The 22486-nt window shown below is 37.5% G+C and overlaps 1 protein-coding gene across 1 annotated transcript; it reads right to left on the bottom strand.

The window, feature by feature from the left end:
- Nucleotides 1–3921: 3921 nt before the first annotated feature.
- Nucleotides 3922–16188, bottom strand: LOC141605202 (uncharacterized). Its single transcript, XM_074423888.1, has 2 exons — nt 15080–16188; nt 3922–8129 (listed from the first exon to the last, which is right to left on the bottom strand). Exons 1-2 carry the CDS (start codon nt 15305–15307, stop codon nt 7185–7187), a joined length of 1173 nt encoding a protein of 390 aa, XP_074279989.1. The 5' UTR covers nt 15308–16188; the 3' UTR covers nt 3922–7184.
- Between the last annotated feature and the right edge of the window lie 6298 nt (nt 16189–22486).

The following is a 22486-nucleotide window of genomic DNA, read 5'->3' as shown; positions in this document are numbered from 1 at the left end:
GTCACGGAAAAGAAGGTAAAGTTTGTCGTCTCAAGAAGTCCCTCTACGGCCTTCGACAGGTTCCTAGATGTTGGTTTGCTAAACTCACTTCTGCCCTTAAATCTTACGGGTTCAATCAGTCCTACTCCGACTATTCTTTATTTTCTTACTTGCAAGGCAATGTTCGTCTCTTTATTCTTATTTATGTCGACGACTTAGTCATTGCCGACAATGATTCTTCCGTTGTTGCAAAATTTAAGGAATATTTGGGGACTTCCTTTAATATGAAGGACTTGGGAGTACTGAAATATTTTTTGGGCCTTGAAGTATCTTGCAGTGCCTAAGGTATTTATGTTTCTCAACGAAAATACGCCCTTGATATTATTTCTGAAACTGGGTTACTTGGCTCAAAACCAGCCACTACGCCAATTGAGCAACACCACAAGCTAGATGAAGCTTCGGGTGACATCCTCAAAGATGTCAGTCTTATCGGCGTCTCGTCGGCCGGTTAGTTTATCTCTCCGTCACTCGTCCTGATTTGACATATGCTGTTCATATCTTATCTCGGTTTATGCACAACCCTCGTCCCGCTCATATGGATGCCGCATTACGTGTAGTTCGCTATCTCAAAGGAAGTCCAGGGCAAGGGGTTCTCTTGCGAGCTGATAGCAATCTTACCCTTACCGGTTGGTGTGATTCGGATTGGGGCACGTGCTCGTTGTCTCGCCGCTCCGTTACGGGGTGGTACATTTTTCTAGGCAGCTTTCCTGGCTCCTGGAAGACTTGTAAACAACACATAGTTTCGTTATCATCCACGGAAGCCGAGTATCGTGCTATGGCTAACATTGTGTGCGGATTGAAGTGGCTAAAGAGTCTCCTAGCCGATTTTGGTGTTTCTCTGTCTCGGCCTATGGCCGTCTTCTCCGATAGTCAGTCAGCTCTCCAACTTGCGAGCAATCCGGTGTTTCATGAACGCACGAAACACATCGAAATTGATTGTCATTTCGTACGCGATGCCGTCACTGAAGGGCTCATTGCTATATCTCATGTTTCCACTAAAGACCAACTTGCGGATATTCTTACCAAGGCATTGGGTGCTCCGCAATTTCTTGCTCTTCTCCGCAAGCTGGGCACTCTTGATCTCCATGCTCCAGCTTGAGAGGGGGGGGGTATTAGGAATATAATATGCTTTATATTATTGCGTAATCATTTGTTGCTATTGTTACGAGATATGCTACGATATCCTTGCCTTGTTTGTAGGATATTGTTGTCAATACTGTAACTATATAAGGCTTGTTAAGCCAATACTAATAACACAATTCATTGCCCTCATACTTCCTTAACAGTTTAAAGTTTAAACCTTTTTGGTCTTTTTTGCAATAATACCTATACTACTATACTGTCTATTTAACAATTCCTCCAATTCTTCTGAAGTGTGCAGCATCATTTATTGTACATGTTCAGTTGAATTTGATAGTTTTTTTTAGTACTGCAGAATTGAATTAAAGAACCACCTTATGTCTGAGATTGATCATACTGTCCCTCTTCTTTTATTAGCATGCTCTTGTATGCAGGGGCGAGGCCACTATGAGTTGTGGTGTAGCAGCCGTTACACCGAAAGTGAAAATTTCGGTTAGAATTTCGTGATTTGCTACACCAATAATTACCGCTTTCACACTAATTATCTATACACTTTACCTTGAGTATATATTTTGCTACACCGAAATCAAAATCTTGGACTTGTCTCTGCTTGTATGTGCCATCAGAATCAGGAATTTGAAAGATACAAATCTCATGGTAATACCTATGAACAGATACTTTTTTGTTATACTTGTGAGAAACACAAAGTTCACATGGGTTCTATTTTCAAAGAAAGAAAATAGAATTTGGAAATTTTCACTAACCTTGAACCTTTGATGCAATGTTGAATGTCTCTTCATAAAAATAGATATGACAAATAGTCAATTATGACAGCCACCTTTGGTGACGCACCAATCCAGATGGTAAATGTCTGTATTTATTAACAGATTGGAGGCTCTGCTTTTGAAGTCGCAAAGATAAAGATCCAATAGCTTGAGGACATCTTTCATTGCAAGTAATAAAGGGACAGCGGAAATGTCACCGTTACTAATATCAACGACTTGGCTCTCCTGCATCAGTTTTAGTAATGGGCAGTTCAATTTTAGTACAAGTCGCTATTTCAATCAGACCCCTGAGTTTAAAAGAACCGTTTTAGCTTCTCTTCTCATAAGCTTGAATGTACAGCCACAGTGTTCATTATTCACTACGTGCACCATACTATAGCCAAACCTCTTCAATAACATCAATACTGATGCAGCAAAAGAAAAAATATACATATTTTTGTATACAGCACGCCTAACTTTTCAGTTTCTTAAGAAAATCGCACCTATGCGAGAGGAATTCATTCTCTAGTGTTCAGAAAACTACTCCAAAGAAAATTCCAAAGCTAAACAATAAAGTTAATCGTAAGACAAGTGCCTAAATTTTACTTTTCTTTCCAGTTAACTATATCTTACCATTAACTCCTAAACAATACTCTTAAATCACAAGATTTATATTTTATGTCATCAATATTGCAAGTTTTTTTTCTTTCTTTTGCGGAAAAAAATATTTCTGTGTTTAGAAACTAAAGGCAAATGTGTTTCTTTGTCAAATATGCAAAGCATGTCTTGGTCTTACCTAAAAATTTCTGCATTATATAAAGATACCGAACTCTAGTCGATCACAACAAAAAAACATTTTTTTTTGTGAAGCAGTGATAAGATTATAGAAGGGGAGAGTATTTCATAAGATACAATTTATATTATTGATAAACTTGTGTTATGATATGAATACATAAGACCGTATTTATAATACTAACTCATACCTTAAGTTTAACCCTAGATCTAGAATATCTCTTATTTTATACTCACACAATGAATTTATATTATCCTAATCTTACCCTAGATACCTTATTACCCTCCCTCAAACTTATGGTAATTTGACCCAAATTTCCATGAGTTTGAAATTACAATACAATAATTAATAAGAAAAAAAAATGTCGACTTTTCTTCGTCTTCATTATCTTCTTCTTCATCGGTGCGTATACGACCCGCCGGCCAGATAATGCGTAATCGACTCGCCAGTCAAGATAAGTGCGTAACTCGCCAGTACATACGAGGGGTAACAACCTACCCACTCAATTCAATACGTGCGTAACTCGCCAGTACAATAATGCGTAACCGACTCGCCAGTCAATACGTGCGTAACTCGCCAGTACATACGACTATACGAGCGGTAACAACCTACCACTCATATAAATAATAAAATAAATACTCTTGTCTTACGACAAATAGATAAACAATACGCCTCATCTCACGATACGAGGAAAACCGAACACCATCATATTGGACCGACAACCTTGCCGGTGTCAATAACAATGGCTACATACGACCAATACGAATAGACTTTTCCTTTGGGGAATACGTACAATATTCCAACGGAATTGTAATCACACTTGCTTACTTGCATGCGGAACGACATGCTCACATACTTTGACAAAACTTATGTAAATACCAGGTATCTCACGGATACCCGATACGTCACTTTTTTTTTTTTTTTTTTTTTAATAATAAAATTATCAATCAATCAACATAATTCCCGCCGGTGGGTATACATATCAATCAACCCACCGGCAGGGCAGCGGAATTTTAATTTAGGCCTCAGGAGCGTGAGGCTCTGATACCATGATAAGATTATAGAAGGGGAGAGTATTTCATAAGATACAATTTATATTATTGATAAACTTGTGTTATGATATGAATACATAAGACCGTATTTATAATACTAACTCATACCTTAAGTTTAACCCTAGATCTAGAATATCTCTTATTTTATACTCACACAATGAATTTATATTATCCTAATCTTACCCTAGATACCTTATTAAGCAGTTTCAAGTCTCGGATAATAAGTCACGTGACACAAGTCACACAACTCCCCAACAACTTTAGAAAAAAGAGAGCCAGTTACTTTTGTTTAGTGGCTACTCAAGAGTGAGGTAAGAGTTATGGTTCCCTTCTCCGATGAAAAGCCTCCGAGGATCGAGTCTTCAACTCTACGCAACCCCTCCGCGAGTACAAACTTACGACTTTCAACTCAGCCCATTGTAAAAGACAAAATAACACAGCCATGCGTAAAAGTTAGGAACAAAGCATCACTCTTAAGTCTTAACTCCTAAGTCCTAACTGAAATCAAGAATGACATCAAAGGCCAGTACAAAATAATCAAAGAATCGAATTAGTAAGTCGCCAAATCATGGTATACAATTGCTAACAAGACAATATCGCCAAATCATGGTATACAAGCAAACCAGTAAAGACGGAAAAACAATATCGTCTATCTTCCTTTCTAAACTCTAATACAAATGAAAATTATCCAGCATAGGGCAAATGAGCAACATTTACAAGAACAACAAAGGAAATCAATGGAATGTGTCAAGACATTAGACAAAAGAAGGAATTCCAAATTAGGACCCCAAAAAGCATGCATGATGTGGTCTATTCTTCTTTCTGCTTGCTCTTATTCATTTATCAGGTATGGACCCAACCCCAACTGAAACAAAGTACATACCAATGAATATGACCAATGTTCAAAATACGATTCTAACGAAAATCCCAAAACTAAACAATACTCCAACCTCCAGAGATTTATACTTTCTAATTTTTAACATCATAAGTTTATTCATTTCTTTTTTAAAACATACAAATATATTTCTATGTTTCGAGAACTAAAGACAGAAAAAGTGTCTTTTATTTTTATCAAATATGCATCGCATGACTCTCTATCCTATAAACTATGCATTAAGCACAAGCACAAGTATACCTAGCACGACTCACTTTTTCCAATAAAGAGGCAAATAAATTATCTAACATCAGAAGAGATATCAGACACTCAGCAACATTTACAAGAAGGCCAGTACAGAATATCAATGAGGCATATTAAGACAGGAGGACTTCGATATTAGGACCCTAAAACTCTAAAAGGCATGAATGCTGCAGTAATGCAGTGAAGCATATTCTTTGCATCTCAGGTTTGAAATGGTCAATTTAAAACTCTCGGAGAAACTCTGGTTTACCATGAGATAAAAGGTCAAGGACTTAAGGAACAATGAAAGAGAGCTAGGAGCAGCTTCAAATCCCTTGTTAACCGAATAATTGCTATATCATGTTAAGTCGTTAACATACTGAATTTGGTAGATCAGTCAAGATAATGGATCCTTGGATCATTGTATTATACAGAATAAGTGACACGTGCCTTTTATTTAGGAGCATCAAAGCCCTTGCTAACCTTTATGCCACGTTCGTTTCACTTCATTTTATTTAGGACCTCTAGAGTTGTAGTCATAAGACCCTTTTTACATTTATAATCATTATATTACATATTTAAAATTTGGTACCATACCCCTAGATTAAAAGATCAGACTTCAGAAATCCGTTTTTCTCCTAGTTACTAGCTGTCAAAATAAGATAATGGTGCTCCTCTTCCAACTCCCATAAGATAAAGTTTGCACCCACTCTAACCAAAAGGAAAGATAAAGTAGTGATAAACTACTAGCTGGACGAACCAAAATGAAACACATAATTTACTGGCAGGGAAAGAGGATTACTAAGTACCTGTTGACTTTTGCGGAACAATCTGCCTCAGAGGTTGATCTTACCGTCTAATCTATTTAGACCTGATCCCTCTTCTTTTACTTGCTTGATCTTCTATTTGACATAGCTCAGCAATAACACTGATCATAATAGACCGCTTCCTTCACTTTCTTCGCCACATATGTCAAAACTAGCTGCACCAACCTTTTTATTTCATCCATATTACCTCCCACCAAGATTCACACACCCGGAAATTTAAGAAATAAAGAGCGCGCCAGTGAACTTTGTCCGGTGGTAGAAGAGCAAGGTTAGAGTAGTGGCTCCCCTCTCCAATGAAAAGCCCCGAATGATAGAATTCCCATAACCCCGGACATAGCCCTGTGCAGAAGTTAGAAACACAGCCCTACTCTGACTCCCAACTGAACTCAAGAATGATTTGAAGACCAGTTGGATATGTAGTAGTGTAGTACGTAATATAAAAAAAAAAACAAAAAAAGAAAAAAAAAATGTATACATATATGTAGAAAAAGTACGCCAAATCAGAGCATACAGTCACCAACAGGGCACTCGACAGCGCACTGACAAGCACAGTCAGCTAGTAAAGAAGTAAAAACAATCTCGTCTAACTTCATTTAAAAAAATAAAAGTATCTAACTCAGGGAACAAGGGATCAGTCACACACTCACGCCAAGCCATATTTACAAGAAGACCAGCGCAGAACATCAGTGAAACATATTAAGAGAGCAGGAGAAATTTTATCATAGGACCTAAAAAAGTATGCATGATGCACTGAAGCACACATTGACAGTATTTTGAAGAGTTACATAGAGAAGAGTTTTCAAATATCCTAAAACCGGATTCCAAGCAGAAATGATCATCAAGTCATCAAATTAGAAACTTCTGGAGAAACTCTGAATTACCATGCGATAAACTTAAAGGAACAACAAAAGAATGTAATTATCAGCTTCAAAGCCCCCTTAACCATTATGTCATGGTAACATAATGCATTTTGCAAATCCTCATTGACAATGAATCCTCTGATAATGGTATTGTAAGTGACACTATCGGAAGAGCATCCATTATGCCTCATTTTGTTTACTAGCTCTATAGCGTCAGTCATAAAACCTTTTTTACAGAGGCCTTTGATCATGATATTGTAGTTTTAAGATCTGGTACCAAACCCTTGGACAGGAGATCAAAAACTAGGTTATTGGCATCTTTCACTTGGCCTGCCTCACACATGCTATCAATTACTTCCTCCTATTCACCAGGTTCTTTACATTTGATATTGAGTCGCTTTTTTAGGCAATTGGTATTAATCAAACCAATTATACTTTTACCCTTTACATTTGAGGTTGGGTTAGCGTGGAATACATAAAGAACCAAGTGAATACGAGGGAGTAGGATATTGTAGATGACAATATTAGGAGCAACTCCATTAGACTCCATCTCCTTGAGAAATGCCACTGCCTCATCAAGTTGTGCATTCTTACATTGCCCATCTAGCCAACTCATAGTTGACCAAATCATTAATCTTCAAGTCTTGACAATTTAGCAGGAAAAACTCTCTGGTTTATAATGCGATAAATGGTTACGTAACAAAGAAAGAGTGTCAGCATCAGCCTCAAATCCCTCGTTAACCATTATATCACAGAAACATAATGCATTTCGCAAATCGCCGTTGAAAATGAATCCTCGGATAATTGTATTATAGGTGAAATCATCAGGCGGGCATCCCACTTGCTTCATTTTGTTAAGGAGCTCCATAGCTGTATTCATAAGACCTCTTTTGCAATACCCCTTAATCATTGTATTATAAGTTATATGATTGGGTACCATACCCCTTGATAGGAGAACAGAGACAAGGTTTTCAGCATCTTTAACCTGACCAGCCTTATATAAACTATCAATTAGGATAGTGTAGATGACAATATTAGGCGCAACTCCATTAGACTCCATCTCCTTGAGAAATGCCTTTGCTTCATCAAGCTGTGCATTTTTGCATAACCAGTCTAATAAGGAACCATAAGTGCAAACATCTGGCTTAATTCCATAGATTTGCATGTCATTGAACAACTGACGTGCCATTGGGATCCTATTATATTTACACAGTCGATCTATGAGTGTGTTATAGGTTACGATGTTAGGAGAGCATCCAATTTGCTTCATTTTGTTTAGAAGCTCTATAGCTGTATTCATACAACCTTCTTTGCAATACCCCTTAATCATTGTCGTATAAATTATATGATCGGGTACCATACCCCTTGATACGAGAACAAAGACAAGGTTTTTAGCATCTTTTATCCGACCAGCCTCACATAAACTGTCAATCAGGATATTGTAGATGACAATATTAGGAGCAACTCCATTAGACTCCATGTGCTTGAGCAATGCCTTCGCTTCATCAAGCTGTGCATTTTTACATACTCCGTCAAATAAGGCACCATAAGTGCAGACATTTGGCTTTATTCCATAGATTTGCATGTCATTGAATAGCTGAAGTGTAACACCCCCATACTCCAAGTGCCTTACCAGGACCACTCAGGTATGGAGACATCACCATCTCGGTTGCCCGAGGTATGATAATCAAATAGACAAAATAGAAACAACATTTATTATAAGTGCTTTAATGAAAAGTTACAATCCTCAAACCAACTGAAAGTACAATACATTATTCCAACTAACTGTTCTCAAATGAAATGTAAATAAAGACTAAACTACAGCGGAAGACTCTATCGTCATGTCGTGGCCATCCCCGACCTATCCAAGACGTCATCTCTATACCGCTCAATATCCGCTCACCATCCCGAATGGATCCCCGCAGTTTTACAAAACAACACCGGGTCGACTAATCACACAATCAAAAGCAGACAATAACAATAAGGCAAACAGACAATTTGAATCGTCACACATACACACAACACCAACTTCCATCATCATCTCAACACCGATCGTCCACTTTGGGACCCGCCCGATGGGGGACCGCACCGTTCCCACCTAAGCCCCGCTCATCGCACGAGCGATAACCCCGTATCATTAATGTGCACATCCCTTTCGTGGCGGGTTCCACGAAGGGCGAAACTAGGGCGTGAGATCACTCCCGCAAGTGACCCCACTCCGCCGAGAACGCATCTCGAGAACCATCACAACCAATCACAATCACAATCACAATCACAATCACAATCACAATCAAACAAACTAACTACAAAGACATCACCAATATCCCATTATGGGACTAATACCGAGTAGGAAATCCTACCTGGAAAGCAAACACGCAGACGATCTAAACAATTTGTCTCAAAACGGCTCCTCTACGAATTCTCCTCCTATCACACATAACACATAAAGGCTACCAATTACTTACTACTCATAAAACCCCCAAACCCTAAATTAGAGTTTGACCAAAACTAGCAAAACATTATAAAAATTATGCTAGAAGCTTACCCTCGACGCAAGGAATCCAACAACACGAAAAACAACGAGAATCGACCGTCGAACTCGGAATCGTTAAGGATGCGATTAGGAAGAAGACCGCTTTCTTTCTCTCTTAAACGGGTTTTAGGTTTTGGTAAAAGTGTTTTAAAACAAAGACGAATTGGTTTAAATACCCTAATCGCATAATTAACAAAACCCGCGAAAACTCCCCGTAAAAACCGGCGCTCGATCGAGTACCCAAGGTACTCGATCGAGTACCCCCTACTCGATCGAGTGCCCGAGCTACTCGATCGAGTGCCCAACAGGTCAGAAACTATTTTGCTGCGACACTTACCCTTACTCGACAGAGTAAGAGCTACTCTATAGAGTACCCCCAAGACCATAAATACGGAGTATTACAGTCTTCCCTCCTTAAAAGGAACTTCGTCCCCGAAGTTCAACCCATACATAAAAAAAACAAACATGCTAACTCGATCAAGACACAACAACGTAACTAAGAACTCGAAACAAAACTCCAACCCAAACATGAACTCGTAACACCAACTCTACTAACTATTCCTACCTCCACAACATGGCTCACGATATCGTATCAACTCCACATATATATATCTCTCACGACACCAACTCCATACATAACCAACTACCATCCTCTAACGCTGCTAGCTCCATAATATCATCCACTATCAAATCCAAAATCAAGACACTCATAGACATCAAACGGGATGTTACATTCTACCACCCTTAAAAGGAACTTCGTCCTCGAAGTTTACTCACACTCATAATCTCATCATCCAATCATCAACGCTATCGAAGTATTCTCGCATTCCTAACATCAAACTACTACAAGCACGTCCGTGACCTTTTAACACTATCAACCACAACATATACAAATCCATATCTTATGCTACACCAACACTCTACTTTCAAATATACTACCATATGCACACCCATCAAAATCTCTTTTATCACATCCTACTCCTCTTAAGATAAATGTTACGTCCTCGTAACTTACTAATACTAAATACTAGATACATCTCATTACTCTCTTTACCACCACATGTGTAAGATAACCGTTTATAAACCAAACACTTACCATGCATATATCCAAGGCTCTCTTACTTAAACATTTCTCATAACTCAACTCATTTGGCATACCACCTAACCTATACCATAAAACTCGTAGCAAAATCACCATACTAACTCTCCATTATTTCTGCAAAACAACATACCTCTCTATGTAAGGCACTTATCTCCCAGAAGCATAACTCACGATCCACACTCGTTATGTACACGCACACTAGATCATCAAGTTCTTTCTTCCATTACCGCAAAACTCATACACAACTTAACATGACACTAATTCCCAATACCCTACACTCACTGTCTCAACAAAAGATTATGAGCCACCTGCATCTTTCGGGTCATTACCACACATGTTCTACGACTCACTTGCCATTACCATGTCTACTGAAACCTTAACTAGAACAAGATCATAATTATTGTAACGACCTCTCACAACCGTGTTCCATTAACAGAATATCACTATACCATGACAACAACGAAGACATATACAACTCTATTCCACATCATACTCTACCCTCATTTCAAACCGAAACTTGTAAGAAACATCATCAAACAAAACAACAGTCTATCTGTCCAAACTGAAACTCATAAGAAACAACAACAAATAAAACAACGATTTATGTATAACTGGTATGTACTTTCGAAAACTCGTATCATAATAATCCCGCCTACTCCACCACACCCGGTGACGACATCGCAACACCACCACCAACAGCCGCATCGCAGTGCGAAAATACCCGCATCACAACACTAAATATCGTGCCCGGATCACCACCCGAGGCACCACAACCACATCGATAGACATCACAACTGCATACGATTCCCATAAACACTGACTGAGCATAACTTCTCAGACAAGAAAAACTTACTCAAATCCACTTTATTAAATCACCACGCAACACATTATATGGATAAACATATAAGCATCTCATGAACATCATCTCTACCATTTCACGGAATACACATGTGTTATTAATACACATAAAATTATAACTAGCCGTGTCAAATTAATCAAATTATTACCTTTTTGGACATCATTCAATTAAATTACCGTGTCCAACATATATATATTACAGAACATTCATAAAACAACTTTATAATTATCACACCATACCACTTCTTGTGAGGTCAGAACCTCACACAAACATTTACACATATGACATAGACCCATAATCACATCCAACCAATCAATCCTGATCGCGTAAGTTACCACTCACAAAGGTTACCTGTCGCCCGAGCTTAACTCATATGCCCCTCATAACAATGTCCCCCATTCGCAGAACCATCACTTCCTGCCAAGTATAACCATACCATTACTATCCAACTATTAGCATCCGCCTCATCTAACCACATCTTATACCCTCTCATAATTATACACAACAATCCGGTCCCCACCAAAACAACCTCTTTTGAATTGCTACCTTTCTAATATACCATCACTCTTATCCATTAGTCACAAACCATAACACCACCACTGTCCGGACATCAAACCTCTTTCACTCATCTCTAAACATCACGATTTCTTTCCTATCTTCGGTTAACATTCCAAATAACTATCATCAAATTCACCAACAAAATTACATCAACATCATTCCCAATACTATCTTACTCGTATTTTCATCTCACTCTCCACCAATTATCTATTATCGTGCAAATTCTCCACCAACTTCTCACTCCCTTAATTCCCCGAAACTCATGATTAATCATGTTGTCCTGAAATTTCTGTACAATTGTTAACTTACTTATTCTTTATAGTATCATATATCCCGGTGATTCCTTACTTTTATATCACATAACTCCGGTGAATATTTTTCTCAGCTTACTTTTATCCTTCTTTTCTCTTCATACTCAACAATTCCATTTAATATCTCAACTCCTATTACTTCTACCTAACCCCTTTAGTGCTCCAATTACCTTCTCATCGCCCCAAAACTCAAATCTCACTATCTGCAAATCCACCTCGCGACATGTCTCCATTAAGTTCACTATATACCACTCTTCTCAATTCCTCTAAAATGACCTTTCATTACATATATTCCTACTCAACACTATTCCTAACCATCTCCCTCCATAATTCGTTATACGTCTCAGATTGTTACTATCCACATCCTTTCTTTCAATCTTTTCATTCTCATGTTCCATAAACTCACATCATCCCCTGCCCACATTCACTTACTTTTACGTTACTCAACACACAACCATATCACTCATCTCATTTCATCTCAGAAAACATGCTCTACGTCTCAATTAAGCCATAACAGTCTTCCTTTTCTTTTTCCACTATCTATCACAACACATATAACCCATGTCCTCCCACCAAATTCCTACTCACCACAGGCGTCACTCACTTCAACATAAGATTGGGTAACTTACGTATCAAGACCAACATACATGTAAAACAATGCATAAAGAAGCAATATAACAACTTTGAATTAAACATAATATGCAACGAATTCAAAAGATAAGCATATGACCCAAAATAGGGGTCACTAGATCGAGTCTGAGGAGCCACTCGATCGAGTAAGGGACTTACTCGATCGAGTAGGTCAAGATCAGAAGCACGTAAAACAAATCACCAGGGCTACTCGATCGAGTAATGGCGAGGTACTCGATCGAGTGCCCCCTTACTCGATCGAGTACCAAGGATACTCGATCGAGTACCCTAATTCTCAAGACTTTGTCCAGTTTTTCGTAAAACAGTCATAACTCACTCATTACTTGGTCAATTTGGGCGTGTGACCTATCGTTAGAATCGTAAAAGGACAAGCTATCATCTCCAATTGGAATCACATCAATATCATTTATGCATCTCAAGTTATAACAGTTTAAAGACAACCTCTTTATAAACGAAAAACACAACTATTGATTTTTACTTCCCAAACGACTTAAACAACAACCAAGCAAACAAAACCAGTCCAAAACTCATAAATCCAGTATTCGTAATCATATGTTACTATTTTCAAAAATCAAGCAACAACATTCATCATGCACATAGGTTATTTAACTTGTCAATCACGATTTACCCACATAAACATGCTCCACCCATGAATTTCATATTCTTATGCAATTACTTACTTAATCTCTTCCAACTAATTCATCAATTACAGCTACACACTTCTTACAACATATACCCATGAACAATCGTGGACAAGTACCTAAACTTATCATACAACTCTATGCAGACAAAATATACGTATACAACACAACATTTCTATTCACATGTTATTATTATGTCACATTATGAATCATCCATCATGTTTCTCATTCCAACCACAGTTCTATATATCTCATCAACAAGTTTCCTCATATCACCATTTTCTTTCACATGCTCAACTTTCTACTTCAACATCCAACAATTAACACATTCCATCACATTCATAAACCAGTTAACCAAACACACATACGACTCGACAAACACTTTCCCATGTGACCGGTTCAAAGTTGTAGGGCGACCCCTTGCGACTTTAGGACGTCTCCCAAGCCTTTGCACTAGCTCCTACAACTTTTACCCGGGTTCATTTTAATTGACTCCCTATGTTCATTAAGTTCATTGGTTACAGGTTTCAGGATCGTCGCTCTGATACCATTTGTAACACCCCCATACTCCAAGTGCCTTACCAGGACCACTCAGGTATGGAGACATCACCATCTCGGTTGCCCGAGGTATGATAATCAAATAGACAAAATAGAAACAACATTTATTATAAGTGCTTTAATGAAAAGTTACAATCCTCAAACCAATCGAAAGTACAATACATTATTCCAACTAATCGTTTCTCAAATGAAATGTAAATAAAGACTAAACTACAAAGCGGAAGACTCTATCGTCATGTCGTGGCCATCCCCGACTATCCATTACCATCTCTATACCGCTCAATATCGCTCACCATCCCGAATGGATCCCCGCAGTTTTACAAAACAACAGGGGTCGTACTAATCACACAATCAAAAAAGACAATAACAATAAGGCAAACAGACAAATTTGAATCTGTCACACATACACACAACACCTCAACTTCCATCATCATCTCAACACCGATCGTCCATTGGACCGGCCCGCCGATGGGGGACCGCAGCCGTTCCCACCTAAGCCCCGCTCATCGTACGAGCGATAACCCCGTATCATTAATGTGCACATCCCCTTTCGTGGCGGGTTCCACGAAGGGCGAAACTAGGGCGTGAGATCACCCCCGCAAGTGACCCCACTCAGCCGAGAACGCATCTCGAGAACCATCACAACCAATCACAATCACAATCACAATCACAATCACAATCACAATCACAATCAAACGACTAACTACAAAGACATCACCAATATCCCATTATGGGACTAATACCGAGTAGGAAATCCTACCTGGAAAGCAAACACGCAGACGATCTAAACAAATTGTCTCAAAACGGCTCCTCTACGAATTCTCCTCCTATCACACATAACACATAAAGGCTACCAATTACTTACTACTCATAAAACCCCCAAACCCTAAATTAGAGTTTGACCAAAACTAGCAAAACATTATAAAAATTATGCTAGAAGCTTACCCTCGACGCAAGGAATCCAACAACACGAAAAACAACGAGAATCGACCGTCGAACTCGGGAATCGTTAAGGATGCGATTAGGAAGAAGACTGCCGCTTTCTCTCTTAAACGAGGTTTTAGGTTTTGGTAAAAGTGTTTTAAAACAAAGACGAATTGGTTTAAATACCCTAATCGCATAATTAACAAAACCCGCGAAAACTCCCCAAAACCGGCGCTCGATCGAGTACCCAAGGTACTCGATCGAGTACCCCCCTACTCGATCGAGTGCCCGAGCTACTCGATCGAGTGCCCAACAGGTCAGAAACTATTTTGCTGCGACACTTACCCTTACTCGACAGAGTAAGAGCTACTCTATAGAGTACCCCCAAGACCATAAATACGGAGTATTACATGAAGTGCCATTGGGATCCTACCAGATTTACACAACCCATCTATAAGAGTGCAATAAACCACTACATTAGGGGCAATCCCTTGCTTAAGCATTTCTTGCAACACATCAAGGGCCTTGTCAATGCTTTTAAGTTTAACATATCCATTGATCAGAGTACTATAAGTCACAACATTAGGGTGGCAGTGAGTTTGTACCATTAAATCACATACCTCTCTTGCCTTGTCCATTTGGCCGCACAAGCAGTAGCCATTCAATAAAGTACTATAAGTAAATACACCAGGAGCCACACCTTATTTAGTCATTATCTGTATAAGGGCTTGTGCTTCATCAATCATCCCGTCTTTACATTGCATGTGAATCAACATGTTGTAAGTATAATAGGTAAATATATCTGGCTGAATACCTAGCTTAACGACAACTACGTCGAACAACTCAACAGCTTGTGGAAGTTGGTTATTGTGCACAAGGCCATTAATTAAAGTGGTAAAGAAAACTAAATCAGACTCAAAGGGATACCCAAGCTTAAGGGACTTGGCAAGGAGAGAATACCCGAAATCAACACGGCCTAAGTGGCAGTAACAATTAGCGAGGATGCAAATGGAATACAAATCGTGTCGGGTACCGGATAAGTCGAGATGCGAAAAGAGAGAAATGACAGTAGTGTGAGGATGTAGTCGTTTGAGTTTGAGCATGGCGACAAATAGCCTACTAAAATGGATAATCGAAGGTCGGCGCACGAGAGACATCATTTGGTGGAATAGATTAAGGGGAAATTGGAGATTAGTAAAGCCGAATTGACATTGTTCTCTAACATAATCCAGAAACATTCGAGAATCAACATTAGGAGAATAGGAGTAGCCTTATAATGCGCAGAATTGAAGAAATAACGGGAATTAAATTGCAAATGAGGGTGAAATCGAAACCCTAATTTAGAAAAAGAGGAAGACATTTTTTCCAGAAAAGGGGAGAAAGAGAAGAAGAAATCGATAATAGAAAAGTAGAAAATTACCAGGATGCAATCGGAGAAAAATGGCGATCGATTTGCAGCAGTGAAAATGATAGTGAATTAGTGATGATAGTGAGTCGTCGGGTTATGCAATCAGCCTAGCCCTTCACACTTTATTAGGTGTTCACTTAGGGGTTGTTTGGTTCACTATGGGAAGATGAAGTTCCTAGGAAGTTAAGTTCATGTGAATTTGTAATTCATGTGAATTGTAAAAATGTTGTTTGGTTGTCATGTGGGAAATGAATTCATGTGGGAAGTTGCACTTACCAAGGGGGGGCTAGGTAAGCAACTTCCTACATTATGGAGGAATTGAAGTTCCTTGGGAAGTTCTAATTCCCATGAAATGGGCAACCAAACAACATCATATTTAAGCAATTTATGGGAATTTCTACTTCCTATGATTTAAGAGGGTAACCAAACAACCCCTTAGTGGTCCGGACTAAAGACATGATCGGACTACTTTATTTGGTCCGGACCAGATTGAACTGTTTCCGGGTTACAAAACGTCGTCGACGTTTTATAACGAATCGTCGACATTTTTCATAAAAAAGACATAACTACCCTTTCCCCCTCTCTCTTACGGTCTTACCCTTTCCCCTGTCTTCTACTTTTTACATGTTAAAATCACACACCCTCAACCACCACTGCCACCATCCCTGCCACCACCGCTTCCACAAACCCGCACCACCGCCGCATCCATAACCCTGAACCACCGCAGCAGCCGTCGCCCACAACTACAACACCACTCCCCCTCTTGGTCTTTCTTCTCATTTCCGTTTTCTTCTTAATCTCTTCTCATTTCGGTCGCCCACCACCGCACCACCACTCCCCCTCCACTGCCAATACGTCGCCGTCCACTGCAGCCAGCCAATAGACCAACCGCCGCCACCATCCTCTAACCACGTCGCCCGATTTGGTTTCATTTCTTAATCTTCAATTTTGTCCAGATTTTCGATTCGTTTTTTTAATCGAGTAATTAATGTAAATTTATGAAATCTGGGTGTATGAATTTTGGGTTTTTGTTGGATTCGTGGTTGCTGGTAGTGAATTTTTTTTTTATTTTTTTTTTTATTTTTTTTTTTTGGGACGTTGATACTCAACGTTGGAGACGGAAAGAGATGTTGATATTCAACGTCCAAGGCCATCGTGAACATTGAATGTCAACGTCCACCACCAGCATGAACGTCAACATTCAACGTCCATGCCTAGAGCAACGTTGGGTATCAACGTCCACCACCAGCATAGACGTTGATACTCAACGTCTCCGGCCCAACAAGATGTCAACATTCATCGTCCATGTCCATCACAAACTTGTGTCATTTCATTAATAATCACTGTCATTTCTTTGATGATTCAGCGGTCGCAATTGATTTCGATGATTTATATTTTCGATGATTCATCGGGTAATTGATTTCGATGGTTCGTCGTTCGCCATGGATTGTTGTATGCAATTGTTGTATTGTTTATTTTTTTTAATTATTTTGTTATGTAGGAGAATTTGGGGGAGAATTGGGTAGAGAGATTAAGTGTCAAGGGTATGTTGGTCTTTTTTTAAAAAAACGTCGACGACGTTTCGCAATCCCCTTTTTTATTTGTTCCAGTTCGCGATCCACCTATTTGCTCTACTTTAATCTTTGGTCCGATTCTGGATCAAATCAAATGGACCATGGACTGAACTCAGAAAAAAATCTTTAAAATTGTAATATCATTGATAATGTATTATGAACTGAACCTATTTGCTCTACTTTGTTTAAACGTATTATAAAACAGGTAAAATTATGTACAGTATTTAAGAAAGATAATGTTGCTTATTTTGATCATTATGAACTTCTAAGTTCTAATTTTATTTGATAAATCATATTGATGCAATCATATATGGTCTGGTCCACGAATTTTCTGGTCCGAATCAGACCGGGTCAATATTAATATAGTTCGGTCTTTGGTCCACCTTTTAACCCTTATTTAGTCTTCAATTCGGAGAGTTTGGTCTGGTCCGGTCTGGTCCCAAACAAATGAACACCTCTTTATATTAGAGTATACTCCCTCTATCCCTGTCATTTGTTTACATTTGATGGGACCATTTACGAGTATTGGATGACAAGCGGACAATAATGAAATTGAATGATCAAATAATTCATTAGAGGCATGCCGCATGCCTAATATAGAAATTAAAAAGGTAAACAAATGAATGAGACACCGTAAAATAGAAATGATAAACAAAAAACCGGGACATAGACAGTACTTCGTAATTGGTACTAGGCTTAGGTTAGAATCCATCGTAATTCTTATACCCTATATAAAAAAGGGTGATGGTTGATCAAGTGCTTGTGACTTTGCGTAACAAGTTTTCATTTTGCGGAACCTTTTCGTTTACCCATATATTGCAATTTCCATAACACCCTTGCTCTCGTGATTTCATTTTTTGTTCCTTTATCCCAAACAAGTAAACAACGTCGTTCATTTGCATTCTCTACCAAATACAAAGACACACAACGACTCTTTATAGCAAATACTATTACTCATATTCTAATGAGTAGCTAATAATCGTGTTCTTGATAAAAAAAAACGTAAAATACTTTTCATTTACTTTTGTAAAATGAGTGTTATCTTTGACTAACATTTACAAAGTATAATAGTTCTGAAAAGAATTAAAGAAGTCTTGGGAAATAGGATGGAAAAGAAAATCACAGTTTCTGTTTTACTGAATGTCTCTATATTTATACATAGCACGCCTTTGTTTTTAATGCGTAACAAGTCTTCATTTTACGGAACTTTTTCGTTTACCCACATGTTACAATTTCAATTACACCCTTGATCTCGTGATTTCATTTTCGTTCATTTATCCCAAACAAGTAAAGAACGTCTTCCATCTGCATTTTCTACAAATACAAATACACACAACGACTCTTTATAGCAAATACTAGTACTCATATTCTTGTATAAAAAATAATGAGTAGCTAATTAATAATCGTATTATTGATAAAAAAACCTAAAATACTTCTCATCTACCTTTATAGAAGAAGTGTTAACTTTCAATAACATTTAGAGGCTATAATAGTTTTGAAAATGATTAAAGAAGTCTTAGGAATAAGAGGAAAAAGAAAAGCACAGTTTCCGTTTTGCTGAAGGTTTATATTTATACATAGCAAACTTTTGTTTTTACTGCGTAACAAGTCTTCATTTTGCGGAACTTTTTCATTTACCCACATATTGCAGTTTTCATTACACCCTTGCAATCGTGATTTCATTTTTCGTTCTTTTAACCCAAACAAGTAAACAACGCCGTCCATTTGCATTCTCTACAAATACAAATACAAATACACACTACGACTCTTTATAGCAATTACTAGTACTCCTATTCTTGTGTAAAAAAGAATAAGTAGCTAATTAATAATCGTATTCTTGAAAAAAAAAACTTAAAATACTTCTCATCTACTTTTGTAGGAGTATTGACTTTAACTAACATTTAAAAATTATAATAGCTCTGAAAATAAGAGAAAATTGTTGATTACAGCCTTATAAAAACCACTTTTTGAAAATTACAGCCTTATATAATTTTTTTGAAAATTACAGCCTTATATAATTTTTTTTGAAAATTACAGCCATATTATCACTTTTCTTTGAAAATTGCACCACGATGACGTTTCCGGTGAATTTTGTCAAAAAATGACCGATATACCCTTGCTTATTTACCCAGATTTTTTTCACATTACCTATCATTTACCTATTTCATTTCACCCCAAACCCCCTCATCTTCCTCACCCATATTCTCTACAAATTTCCCCAAATCTTTCTCTAATTTATAGTGTAATCAATCCCCATTATCACATAATGACTCCAGATCATGAGTGGCAAATTTGTGCCATCGTCTGACAGTTCTATTTCGAAGAGTAACTATTCGTACACCCAATTTGTTGTTTTTCAATTGATTGAATTGAATTTTAGGGTTTATGTCTAAAATTAGTTTGGGGAAAATTGATGATGAACCCTAATTATTTTCAATTTGGGGAAAATTGATGATGAAGAATACTAATTAATTTAAGGTAAAAATGAAATAATAAAATTAGAATTCAACTAAATTAAATTGATTAGGGTAGAATTTGAATAAAGGGGGTGAATTAGATTAGTGATATTGTTGAAGAAATGGAAAATTAAAGAGAAGATGAGTTGTGAAATCTAATTTTGGGGATGAACAAGATGGTTATAAGGTTGAAGATAAGGGTATTTTCGTCTTAAAATATGAACTTAAGTCACAAAAATTCAAATTGGCATCAATTTCCCGTCGGAGTTACTGTTTGGAGTGTAATTTATGATCAGAAGTAATATTATGGTTGTAATTTTCAAAAAAAATTATATAAGGCTGTAATTTTCAAAAAGTGGTTTTTATAAGGCTGTAATCAACAATTTTCTCTGAAAATAATTAAAGAAGTATTGGGAAATAGGAGGGAAAAGAAAAGCACAGTTTTCATTTTGGTGAATGTCTCTCAATAGCGTTATTGAGAGACCTCTCACATGATGGGCCGAGGGACCCACTGAATTTCTTTTTTCCCTATTATGTCTTCCACTAAATTAGTGGGAGACGGTCTCTCATGAGACCTACTGCTATATTTATACATAGCAAGCTTTTGTTTTTACTGCGTAACAAGTCTTCATTTTGCGTAACTTTTTCATTTACCCACATCTTGCGATTTTCATTACACCCTTGCAATCGTGATTTCATTTTCGTTCCTTTATCCCAAACAAGTAAACAATACCGTCCATTTGCATTCTCTACAAATACAAATACACACTACGACTCTTTATAGCAAATACTATAATTACGACTTTTAATTTACGTAGTTGCTCTTTCATGGACAAGTTCTACTCTTTTATGGGCAATTTTTCATAAATTTTTCCACCACCTATGCTTTTAGCCGGGAGTGAAATTATGGATTGATTTGGTTGGTTGTATTATGAGTAATATCATTCACAATTTCACATTTTACTTACCTAAAAAAAATCTCCAGTCTAAAAAAGCAAAGTCTTTAAAAGACTCCCTATTGGTTCGATTCTCTCTCTCATCTATTGTAATCAGGGCGGACCCATCTGGTAGCAACGGGTGGCGGCCGCTGCCCCAAACATAAAAAAATTGGTTTAGAAGACAGATTTTTGCTACCCCAAATATTGATGAACAATGGATAAGTAAATAATAGCCCACTAAATCTGTAATAGATATCTTGTGGTTCAATAAGTAAAAAATTTTGTTATGTAAATATTGTTGAATAGTAGATAAGTAAATAATTCCATTACATGCATATTTTCTTCTTTTATTTTTACGCTAAATTTTGTTTGCTACCCCGGATATTAATTCATGGATCCGCCCCTGAATTTGTAATGTAACTAAATGTGCGTCTTACAAAAAAAAAATCTCCATCAATACATACAATAATCTGCAGTCTATGCATACATTAAAACGTACAATAAAATACTACAACATGCGATAAATATAATCCATACAAGTATACAATACATGTTAAAATAGAATTGTGAACATAAAAAAATACTTGTAATAGTTATAAATGATGTATATCTAAATATCTAATGCTTTTCTTCGAAAAATTTTTGGAGCAAAATCCTTTGATAGACTTTAATTCTCACTAGAATAAGAGTTGTTCAAAAAATTTCCGCTCAAGTGATTGACATATATGATAGGCCCACATTAAAATTATGACTTTTAATTTATTGACTAAAGATTGCATCCACCGAATAAAATATTACAATCAAATCAAATGCCAACTAAAAATAGGCTTAGTTGTGCCATTATTCACACTTAGGGCTTGTCTGGAATCCATGGAATAATCAGGGGGTAAATTTTAACTGGACGATAATTACTGGGGAAGTTAATTACTTGGGTAATGAGTTACTTGAAGATATGTTTGGAATATGAGTAATGATTACTGGGTAGATATTTTACTCCCTTAATCATTACCCAGGGGGGAGGGTGGGTAATGTATTACCCCTTCATGTGGGTAATAGATTCGGGAGGTGAATAATTACCCTCATACCAAACATGGAAAACGTACCTTATATATCACTCCCCTATTCATTCCCTCCCTCCCTTTACCCTCAATCCAAGCAATCCCATATACACATAGTATACTAATTTGTTTTTTTTTTTTAAGTTGGTGGTTGGAGTTGATAAGGTTTCAATTTTATTTACTTTTTTTTTTTCTAAAATAAATTGTCATTCCTTATTAATATGAGTTGTTCTTAATAAAGGATAAGGAGTAAATAGAGTTGATCAAGTGCGGGCCGACCCGTCCGGCCCAGCCCGTTCGGCCCGCTAAAATAGCGGGTTTGGACAAGAAAAATAAAAAATTAAACGGGTAACGGACAAGAAAACTAGGCCCGCTAGAATAAA

The sequence above is a fragment of the Silene latifolia genome, chromosome 10, assembly GCF_048544455.1.
Source record: "Silene latifolia isolate original U9 population chromosome 10, ASM4854445v1, whole genome shotgun sequence".
NCBI lineage: Eukaryota > Viridiplantae > Streptophyta > Magnoliopsida > Caryophyllales > Caryophyllaceae > Silene > Silene latifolia.
The sequence above is the reverse complement of the archived record's forward strand: the minus strand, read 5'-3'. Positions and strand labels throughout refer to the sequence as shown.

Excerpts from the sequence above, each read along its gene's own strand:
- LOC141605202 (XM_074423888.1), bottom strand. The coding sequence starts at position 15,307 with ATGGACAAGGCAAGAGAGGTATGTGATTTAATGGTACAAACTCACTGC. Across the intron at positions 8,130-15,079 it reads GGATCCCAATGGCACTTCAT|CTATTCAATGACATGCAAAT; the intron begins GTAATACTCCGT and ends GTTACACTTCAG.